At 39.8% G+C, this 10,395-nt stretch overlaps 2 protein-coding genes across 2 annotated transcripts in view; one reads left to right on the top strand and one right to left on the bottom strand.

The window, feature by feature from the left end:
• Window positions 1-1,963: 1,963 nt before the first annotated feature.
• M6PR (mannose-6-phosphate receptor, cation dependent) lies at window positions 1,964-7,112 on the top strand. Its single transcript, XM_007937163.2, has 6 exons — window positions 1,964-2,142; window positions 2,988-3,154; window positions 4,795-4,904; window positions 5,151-5,281; window positions 6,000-6,126; window positions 6,990-7,112. Exons 1-6 carry the CDS (start codon window positions 1,964-1,966, stop codon window positions 7,110-7,112), a joined length of 837 nt encoding a protein of 278 aa, XP_007935354.1.
• A 2,300-nt stretch (window positions 7,113-9,412) lies between these two features.
• PHC1 (polyhomeotic homolog 1) overlaps window positions 9,413-10,395 on the bottom strand; it is a 30,600-nt gene continuing 29,617 nt past the window's right edge. The window contains exon 16 of the mRNA XM_007937162.1: window positions 9,413-9,567. Within this exon, the coding sequence (XP_007935353.1) occupies window positions 9,413-9,567 (155 nt within the window). The remainder of the gene's footprint in view (window positions 9,568-10,395) is intronic.

Raw genomic sequence — 10,395 nt, 5'->3', positions numbered from 1 at the left:
AAATGAAAGATTCTTCAGCTTAATTAATGCAGGGTGTTTCACCCTTCACTTCCCATTTTGTCAGTTTCTTAGTTAGTCTAGTTTGGGGAAAGAAATCATCAACTGTTAACAGATAAGAAACTAACTTTGAGGCCAAAGAACATGGCCTTCTGTGTGAACATCCCTCCAGAAAACTGCTAGGGAAAATAAAAGTCTTGAGAGCCCAGAATGTTGACATTTTAAATTAGATCCTGAGAGAAAATAAGGAACTTGGCATGCAAAATTTGTCTAAGGAACGAAGGCTTCTGTTTGTCTTTGGTGTATCAGCTGGTCAAGTTGTGTGTTTAACAGTGGGTTAATTTAGGAAAGTGGGATTTAAGGTATGAGTTCTTTATTTCACCTCCTAGTCAACTATGAGGAATCACTTCCTCTCTATTGCTTGTGTCAAAAAAAAGAAAAAAAAAAAAAAAAACACACACATCGCTTTGACTGCCTAGTCTCATTCACAAGGAAGTAATGTGAAAGGGGATATACATTCTTATGTCTATAAACTCATTACCATTTGGTTCTTCCTGTTTCAAATTTTATATTTTAAAAATGCAGTTGAGTCAGTGGAAAAGAGTTACAGGACTTAAAGAGTATGCAAACCAAAGTTCAGATGTGCAGTCTGTAAGCATTTATTATTATAAGTGACAAAAGTTTGGAAGAATTATATCTTTACATCAGGAAAATTAGTGATACTTTCATGAAATTTTAGGCCCCTGTATGGTGCAAAGCAGTTTGCAAATGATTATTAACCTACATGTTGACAGTTCAAAACCACCCAGCAGTGCCATGGGAGAAAGGCCTGGCAAAGCACTTCTGTAAAGATTACAGTCCCAAAAAACCCTGCAGAGCAGTTCTGCTCTGTATAACAGTCACAGTCACCCTGAGCTGGAATTGATTGATCCACAACAGGTGTAGCTTTTTAGTAATGTCCTGAGGGATCATTAATGGGTACCAGAGTAGTCTTATGCAGGGGTAAATCAGCATGTTCTGGGTATAAAGATGGATGAAGGAAAATAAAATGAGTTTGAGAAATAGGGAGCCTTATTTCCATTCCTAGAATAAGATAAGATTTCCTAAAAAGTAAAGTGGCTTGGTGATTCCCAAGAGTTGTCAGCAATTTGGAACATAGAAAGACAAGTATACTTGGATGGAATTCTAGGTGTGACTTAGCCTGAGGAAGTAAGTTTGGGCAGACTTCTTCAAACCACTCATTTTGATCTAATGAATATTCTTCCCCCTATAACTTACAGGATGAAATAATTTTTAGAGAAGGTGAGACATTAGAGTAGATAAAAGTCAGGTTTTAGGTACTGTGTTTATTCAACATTCTTACGATTGATATAAACAAAGACTCTTACACTCTTGCATGTTCCTGAATATCAGTGTACAAAGTGAGGACCCATAGTATTGAAGTTTCTTTCTCTATCTTACATCTTTTTTAACAACTACCAACTTAAGCTGCTCACATGTTTTTTTAAGTTGTAATCTGAGTGTTTTCTTAGAAAAGTCCACTGGTTTGAGCTGTATTTTGTATTTATGAACTAGTATTTGATAAACTTTGAATGATAAAATACTTAATCTAGCTTTTTGCCAAATAGTAAGAGAGTGAGGATGTGTCCACTCAGGCTATCATAATTAACTCTTTGTTCTTTGTCCTCCCCATTTCTCTCTTCTCACCCCACAGTTTGTTCTGAGGGACCCAGAATTAGACTGAACATTATATAAGTTTCTTGATTTAAGTGTTCTTGGCACAGAGATATTAAAATGTATTATTTTTTTGTAAGGGAAAAGAAAAATTATGTATTACTTGTTGCATAGAATCCTATACTCACTGCAGAATTAGAATGCCATTCATTTATTATATGCTCATGTTTTATCTCTCTCCTTTTTCCCCTGATCCTTCCTTTCCCCAACATACATACTCTCTCCCAAAAGGATGCTCCCCTTCCACAACTATTGGAGAACCGGACTGCTGCTGCTGCTGCTCCAGGCTGTGGCTGTGAAAGAGTCCTGGCAGACAGAAGAAAAAACCTGCGACCTGGTAGGAGAAAAGGGTAAAGAGTCAGAGACAGAGTTGGCCCTACTTAGGAGGCTGAAACCACTTTTTAACAAAAGGTAAAATGAGAAGAACCTTAAGGGACTTGAGAAGGAGTATTTTTCCTCTTCTTAATGATTTTATTTCAGTATTACTATGGAGGGAATACAGGTATAATAACCTCTGAGAGATGATTTTAATCTGAACTTCAGCAGTATTGATCTTAATTAGGCATGATACCTTACTCTCTTGTAATAAAGAGTAGATTCTCAGAAGTTTTTAGTAGCTATGTGCAATTCTCTTACCTTATGCAGAACACTAGCTGCTTCTAAGACTAGAATCAAGAGACCAGCTTGTAGGAATTCAAAACTATTTGATTTCTAAATATAATAAGACCTTAGAAGGATCGTATAAATATGTTTAGGGCTTTATGAAATCACCATAACTTGAAGGAATCTTCAGATATAGTAATCTGAAAACTAGTTGCCATTGATGTGACCCTGAGGCATGGCCACTCCATACATGCCAGAGTAGGACTCTGCCCCATCGGGTTTTTCAGTAGCTGGTTTTTCCCAAGTAAATTGCCAGGTCTTTCTATCAAGGCATTTCTGGGGAAAGTGATCATTAAGGAACAAGGGAGTATCCTTATTCATAGGGAAATAGTAACTAATATTTAGCCTAGATCAGGGATCCTAGAATATCTGCTTTGGGTAGTGTATTTTAATCCATCATCATCAGTGATCATGACAGTCTGCCATGGTCCTGGATATCTTATGATCCAACAAATTACTGTTTACTATTACATTTAGCCATAGGGTCAGATAAGTAAATCAAGCACACCTGTTCTTTTGGTTAAACAAAAAAGCTGCTCTTCCTGAGGCTGATAGTCAGTAACTGTCTTCTTTCTTTTCATATCTCCTTACAGCTTTGCGAGCACTGTGGGCCAGGGCCCAGACACATATATCTACATGTTCAGGGTGTGCAGGGAAGCTGGCAACTATACGTCTGGGGCAGGCCTGGTGCAGATCAACAAAAATAGCGGGAAGGAGACGGTGGTAGGGAGACTCAATGAGACTCACATCTTCAACGGAAGTAAGCCTCTCCCTATTGATTGATCCATCCCAAGTCAATCCCTCTGGCAATCCTCTATGTCTCAATTTTTTCTAATCTTTTTAGTATATCATGCTATGTGTGGGTCAGCATACCTTAGATGGTGAACCAGAGAATTTCTATTTCCATAGTTGAAATCAGCGAGGCTCAGGACATTTATGTGTTTGTTTTTGAAGTTAGTGAAAAACTTACGGAGAAAAAAGAATCTAGTCACATACTTAACAAATACTGCCAAATACTTATTTTCATGCTAGGCATAAAAATACCAACCACTAACATTTCTCATTACTCAAACTTTGCTGGTCAAATTTTGAGTCTAACCTTTTTTGTAAGCTGATCAGTCTATAAAAATTTCCCTGCCAACTTGGGCTGTGGTGGTGATGGTTCTAAAAAGTCATAAAATCATATTGCTAGAAAGGACTATGTTGAGTATACCTGTATTCTAATTTTCTAATGTAAGCAGACAAATTATCCACTACAGATGATAAAAGAGTTTGGGGTATGTGTTAGACTGGGTTCTCTAGAGAAACAAAAACCAATAAAGCTTATATATATGTATGTATATATCGAGAGAAATTTATCTTAGGAAAATGGCTCACACACTTAAAGACGCTGGCAAGTCCAAAGTTCCTGGAACTTCAAGCTGGAGGTTTTTCCTGGCTCTTGCAACCACAGGGGCTGAGGAGCTCAAGGCTGGCAGGCAGTACACCGGCTGTTAACTCCAACGAATAACGAATCCAAGATCTCCAGGCCGAATGGTGGACTGTTCACTACAGACAACAGAATCCCGATCCACAGAAGAATGTCTCTCTTCCCAGGATGTCCTTGGATATGCTGGAAGCAGGCCACACCCCTAGGGAAATTCCCTTTCAACAGACTGGCCACTCAGAACATAGTCATCTGATCTCCTCATGGGAACAACCACACCACAACAGCTCAAACCACACAGAATTGTGGTCCAGCCAAGTTGACACACAGCTCCAACTATCACAGGGTGACAAATAGAAGATACTGGGTTCTTGACCAAGCTCATCATAGTTACTAGATCTATGACCTTGAAAAATCATTGCAGTTAATCCTGTTTTCTCATAATCCAAATTGGAAGGCAAATTCTTACCTTATTCACCTCACATGATTGTTGAAAGAACCAAATGATATGTTTTGCAGAAGAACTTTGAACATAGTAAATAACTGAAGAAGAATTGTAGTCCAGTCTTAAGAATTACCCACTTTGAATTTATCTGTGGCTAATTTTAAATCTTAGACAGACTTCCCCCTACTACCCAGTGATTATATGGACCCTCTTCTTTTACTGTTAGCAATTGTTCAGAAAGTGTCAGTCGGTGTTAAGTAAAGGTATGGCTTATAATTCGTGTTGCACTATCAGCTGTCTGCTTTTAATGTGGAAAATTAAGACTATTGCTATAGGAGTATCTGATTCTTAATTGTCTTCAACAAGGAACACTAAAGCTGTTGTAAGGAAGCAAATTTCAACTACATTTCTGATATACAGAGCTCTTACTGTTGAGACTTGTTATTATTAATACCAATCTCACTGAACTTCTCAGTTCCACTCTGCTTTTCACCTACTCCATAGTTTAATTTTTCTTGTCGCTCTTTAGGTAATTGGATCATGCTGATCTATAAAGGAGGTGATGAATATGACAGACACTGTGGCAAGGAGCAGCGTCGTGCAGTGGTGATGATCTCCTGTAATCGACACACTCTAGCGGTGAGGTTTCATGGGGTATATGAGCCTAGGGAGATGACAGGACCAATCTGAGGTGGGAACGAACTTCCAAAGGGTGGAAGGTGCACCGGGATGGGAGTTTTTCCTGTGTCATAGACACCCATCACCCATCATTCATGGAAAATAGATTATTGAACCAAGAGAAGCAAAAGATTTTGGTTTGTGGGTTTTTGGCATCAAACAAACAGTTTACCTCATAATTGTTGGCTTTCATCCTCTCATCATTAGGATAATTTTAACCCTGTGTCTGAGGAGCGAGGTAAAGTCCAAGATTGTTTCTACCTCTTTGAACTGGATAGCAGCCTTGCCTGTTCCCCAGAAGTCTCCCACCTGAGTGTGGGTTCTATCTTACTTGTCATGTGAGTACCCTGTTTCTCTCATCAGTGCAAGCCTTTTACTTATTTATTTTTAAGTCAAGAGTAACTATTTGGTGATAAGTGAGTATGAATTGTATGTGTGCTTTATTACTTTAATTGAGGGGGGAGAACTTTGTAAAAAAAATCTTAAAACTCTTGACTGTGTAAGTTAAAAAATGAGCTCTGGTGGCGAAATGGATAAGGCAGTTAGCTGCTAACCAGAAGGTCAGTGGTTCAAACCCACCACGTGCTTTGTGGGAGGAAATGAGGAAATCTACTTCCATAAAGATTTACAGCCTTGGAAATCCAATGGAGGGGTCACAGAATGACTCAATGGCAGTGGGTATGCAAATTAAAAAGTAGGTGTAATGTTTTGTCCTGGTAATTGTTTGTACGTGGGGTGTTTTTTCTTTTTCTTGTAGAGAGCTAGACCATTTTTAATACTATCCCATTAGATTATAAGAACTTCTGGAGAAAATGAATTATATGTATAACAGAAATACACAGTGTCTCATTTATTCTGAGCATTTTGCTTTTCTCACACAAGTAATTGGTTATCCAAGGAAGCTACCAGCCCCTTTTTCATACAGCATTATTACTTATTGACAGAACATAGCTTAGGGATCAGCTAGTGAGGAATATAGGTTATTTCTTAGTATCTGAGTTGTACTATTTCTCAATTTTTAAGTATAGATATCTTTCTTCTTCCTCTGCACTACAGATTTGCATCACTGGTGGCTGTCTATATCATCGGGGGATTTCTATACCAGCGCCTGGTGGTGGGAGCCAAGGGAATGGAGCAGTTTCCCCACTTAGCCTTTTGGCAGGATCTTGGCAACCTAGTAGCTGTAAGTAACAGGGCAGCTAGCTCAGTCTATAGCCTGTTACAAGGTTGGGTGACTTAACTGTTCTGTGTTGCCCAGGACTGTAGAGTTTCCTGGGACATGGAGATTTTGGTGCCAAAAGCACAAAAGTCCCAGGCAAACAGATTGTCACTTGTGCTAGTACAAAGTAATAGGTGGTATAACATCTTAGTTTCTGACCTCACTAAGACTTTGCTGGAAGATCAGCACTGTTGATTCAATAATCTCTTCTGCTAAGTCCTGCCTGGCTATTAAGGGGTCTGGATGGAGGAGATGGAGCCCTGGGGGTGCAGTGGTTAAGTACTTGGCTGATAACCAAACCCATCAGCAATTCTGGGGGAGAAATAAAACTGGCAGTCTGCTCCCGTAGATCTGTTGTTGCTATCCAGTCAATTCTGACTCAGCGACCCTATGGGACAATGAATTGCCCCATGGGATTTCCTAGATTGTAATCTTCACAGGAGCAGATTGCCAGGTCTTTCCTCCCAAGGAGCTGTTGGTGGGTTCAGACCACCAACCTTTGTGTTAGTGGCCGAGAGCTTAACCATTGTACTACCCACACTCCTCCTGGTAAAGATCACAACCTAGAGACCCTATAGGGAATTTCTGCTCTGTCCTATAGGGTCACTATGAGTTGGAAACTACTAGGCAGTGTCCAGCAGGATGGAGGAAAGGAGACACTGTTTCTTTTCCCAAAATTGAAATTAGTCCCATTCTTGGATCTTTTGAGTTTCCTGTTCATTATCCCTGGAAAAAATCAGTTCTTGCCTGTTCTTAAACCACCATATACCTTGCTTTACTCTAAAGATGATGTTCTAAACTATTTCTACCTTGTTTTTTCCCTATAGGATGGTTGTGACTTTGTGTGCCGTTCTAAACCCCGAAATGTGCCTGCTGCGTATCGTGGTGTGGGGGATGACCAGCTTGGGGAAGAGTCAGAAGAAAGGGATGATCATTTATTACCAATGTGATTGCACTTTAAATTTCCAGCCTCTTCTTCAGTCCCCCAAACCAAAGCATACTCAGCCAGATTTCTCAAGTATTTCCTCATCTCTCACTGAACCCTTGATATTGGTCTTGCTTTTTCAGTTTGCTTTATATTTGAATCTTCTCACTAGAATTCCCTTCCTTTTCCTATTTTGTTTTCTTCTAAAGGTGGTACAGTTATAGGATAGAGATAATAGGGCCAGTGACAAGAGAGGCTACTGGACTATCTCTTGTTATCAGAAGGTACAAGTAGGATAGAAAATGGGCCAAAGGACATGGCAGGCTCCCTGGCCCTTTCTTTCTTAAACTTTCACAAGTTTTTGAGACACTGGATTTCCTTAATTTAAATAACTACAAATTTCAGTTGCTTTCATGCTATTACTCCAGAACACATGCCCTGTGAGAATCTGGATGGAATTTCTTGCTGCTTGGAACTTTTCTGCCATGATTACTTGGTTGCAAATAGCCCTGCTATTTGGTCTGAACCTGGGGAGGTCCTAGACTTGTTTTTCCCACCTGTGATCAGGACAAGAAAATGTTCTCAATTACAGGATTATAAGGTATCACATTTGTTGACATTGGGGTGACATTTTAGAGCTTGAACTAGATCCTGAATTTATAAAGCCAAAATGCCTAATACAGAAATTCAGTCAATTGGAAAGAAACTGACAACCTCTGCTACTGGGGTTCCAGGAAAGTGAAGTCAGTTTACCTTGGAGTGGGAAGTCCTTTGCCATTTGTAAAAGCTAGCACAGCTTTTATTCCTAAGGTTTCCCTCTGCCAGTGTTTGTAAACATCACGTTGCACTTTCTTCCCAGACATGTCATTTTACCTTTTTTATTTTCCAATTATCTGGAAAGGGAATAGAAATAGAAGTGAGGCATCTAGGACTCTGCTCTCCTCTAATCTGGGTGTGGAATGCTGTCACACCTGCCCCTTCTGCTGGCTCAGGGAAGTATCTCCCTGGCCACATTTCTGTGGTACAGGGTTTTTAATATTCTGATGCTTCCACCTTTTTGTTTATTAGGCCATGTGCCCAGAAATGTGTCTGGTATTTCTGTAATAGTGAACCTCTGAGCCACTGAAGAATTCAGTGGCTCCAGTAGACAAAGGGATGACTCAATCGGCAGGGGCTTTTATAGGTTTTAGGGAAGAAAATGAACTCATTTCCATCTTTGGACTTTAAGTGATAACAGGAATTCTTCTTTTTAAACAGGGAAAATGATGTAAATACAACATCTTTTTATTTTTTGTTTGCATACCTTCCCCCACACACCCTTGTATTTTAAAATGCAAAAAAAAAAAAATAATAAACCTACACTTTTGTACAAAACACTTAAGATTAAAAAATAATAACAAAAAAAGACCATGTTGGCTTAGTCATTTCTGTGAAAAAGGGTAGAGAGAGATTACAATAGATTAAGACAACTGAGACGAATTTCATCCTTTTACTGAGGAAGAGAAAAAATATTTATATTTTTGTTGTACAAGGAATAGTGCCTAAGGCAGGTGCTTATATTCCTGACCTTAGCCCCACACACTCTTGTTTTATAAAGCTATAGGACAGCAGAGTTGAAATTGAAAAAGTAGAAGACAACAGATAAACTGGAGGGGAATGGGGATGCCGAAAAAATGACAACAGTCTCACACAGGTGTCAGTCAAACAGTTTTAGTCCCTGCAGCAAATCAGAAAGATGCCAACCAAGTAAGTCACTGGCTGGTGACCCTGCCATGGATGCAGGTGAAAAATGTGTAACACTAAGGGAGTGACAACAAAGAGTAAACTCTGGGCCATAGCTACGTTGGGATGCTCCAGAGGGAAGAGGGAGTACCAGATTTTGCTACTTGTATCACACAAGCTAGAAAACCCCTACCTCTCCCTTTGGGGAGGTAAACCTACATCCCACCCATTTTCTTGCCTTGTACATTCCTCTTTTGAGAAATGAAACCCTGGCTAGATGCTCCACTCCAGGATAAGGCTCAGCAGCACTAGTTTTCTAGACTGCCAGTTTGAGAAAGGTAGAATTAGGGTCACTGGGAATGGTGAGAATTGCAAAGATTTTTTTAAAAATAAAGTAGAACCCAGAGGAAAATATCAGAAGCTGCTGCCATATAGCACCAGCAACCAGTTCTTGCACTCCTCTTCCCTGTCTCAGTAATCCCCTCTACAGAAGATTTATAAAACTGGGACAGTTCTTCCCTATAAAGTCTCTACTGGTACCAGGTTATATGACCTGAACAGTAAGGAGTGTCTGTCTGAGGCTTGTTTGTGCAAGAGGGCACGTTAGGTCTCCTTGAGGACATTTATCTTGGCGCAGATCTTGAGGGCAGGACCAAGCTTGATGTTCATGGCACTCATAAGATGTTCTTCTTTAAGTAATAAAAGGGCCTGTCCATCAATCTCCTGGGAACGAAACTCCTCTGCAATCTCTTGGCAGCCTAGAAGGAAATGGTGGAAACGTGTGAGAAACTGCATGATAACACTCCAGAGAATAAAAGTGGGAAAGTAAAGATGAATAAACATGCCTCCCAAAGAGTAATCCCAAAGGGGAACTCACTTTTCCTGAAGTCAGTAATATAAAGGCCTCAGATGGCAAGCAAGGTGAAATTAGGGCAAATGACAAAAAGCCAAGGACAAGAAAGAACAACTATAAGTCCACTGAAATAACTTCATCCAAATGACTTGGTAACCTAAAAACACCAAACTCACTGCCGTCAAGTCAATATGACTCAGCGACCCCTCCTTGGGTTTCCGAGGCAGTATCACTACGTAAGTAGATCGCCCAGTCTTCCTTCTGAGGAATGGCTGGTGGGTTTGAAGGGCCAGCCTTCTGGTTAGTAATCAAATGCCTTGGGCACTATGCCACCAGAGCTCCTAAATGACTTGGTAAAGAGGGTAAAAATATATACATGCTTTCTGTTACCCTTGTTAAAATAATCAAGGTTAAGAGCCTTTGTGACATTTTGTTTAAGGGCCCAGGATCTAGACAAATCTAGCAAGCCATGATTCTTCTTTTCTGGAGAAAATTCTTTGTTAAGACAATTTATAAACAGTCTCGCCTTCAAGAGAGTGTGGCAAAATGGTCCCTTAGTTTCTAATCACTTTCTCCAATGAAAAGTCTTTTCTATGGATGTTATCAGTAAATCCCATGCAAAAAACCATCTTTCTCCAAATACTTTTGCAAGAAACATAGCTGAATGATAGGATGAAAAACTGCAAAACTGCTGGCGTTGTAGAGAACGATGTTAGTCCAGAAAGAAATTAAG

The sequence above is a fragment of the Orycteropus afer genome, unplaced genomic scaffold, assembly GCF_000298275.1.
Source record: "Orycteropus afer afer isolate SDZICR_OR568_19922 unplaced genomic scaffold, OryAfe1.0 scaffold00040, whole genome shotgun sequence".
NCBI lineage: Eukaryota > Metazoa > Chordata > Mammalia > Tubulidentata > Orycteropodidae > Orycteropus > Orycteropus afer.
This window is presented reverse-complemented; position numbering and strand designations above follow the sequence as displayed.

Excerpts from the sequence above, each read along its gene's own strand:
- M6PR (XM_007937163.2), top strand. The coding sequence starts at position 1,964 with ATGCTCCCCTTCCACAACTATTGGAGAACCGGACTGCTGCTGCTGCTG. Across the intron at positions 4,905-5,150 it reads GTAATCGACACACTCTAGCG|GATAATTTTAACCCTGTGTC; the intron begins GTGAGGTTTCAT and ends TCTCATCATTAG. Across the intron at positions 5,282-5,999 it reads GGTTCTATCTTACTTGTCAT|ATTTGCATCACTGGTGGCTG; the intron begins GTGAGTACCCTG and ends TCTGCACTACAG.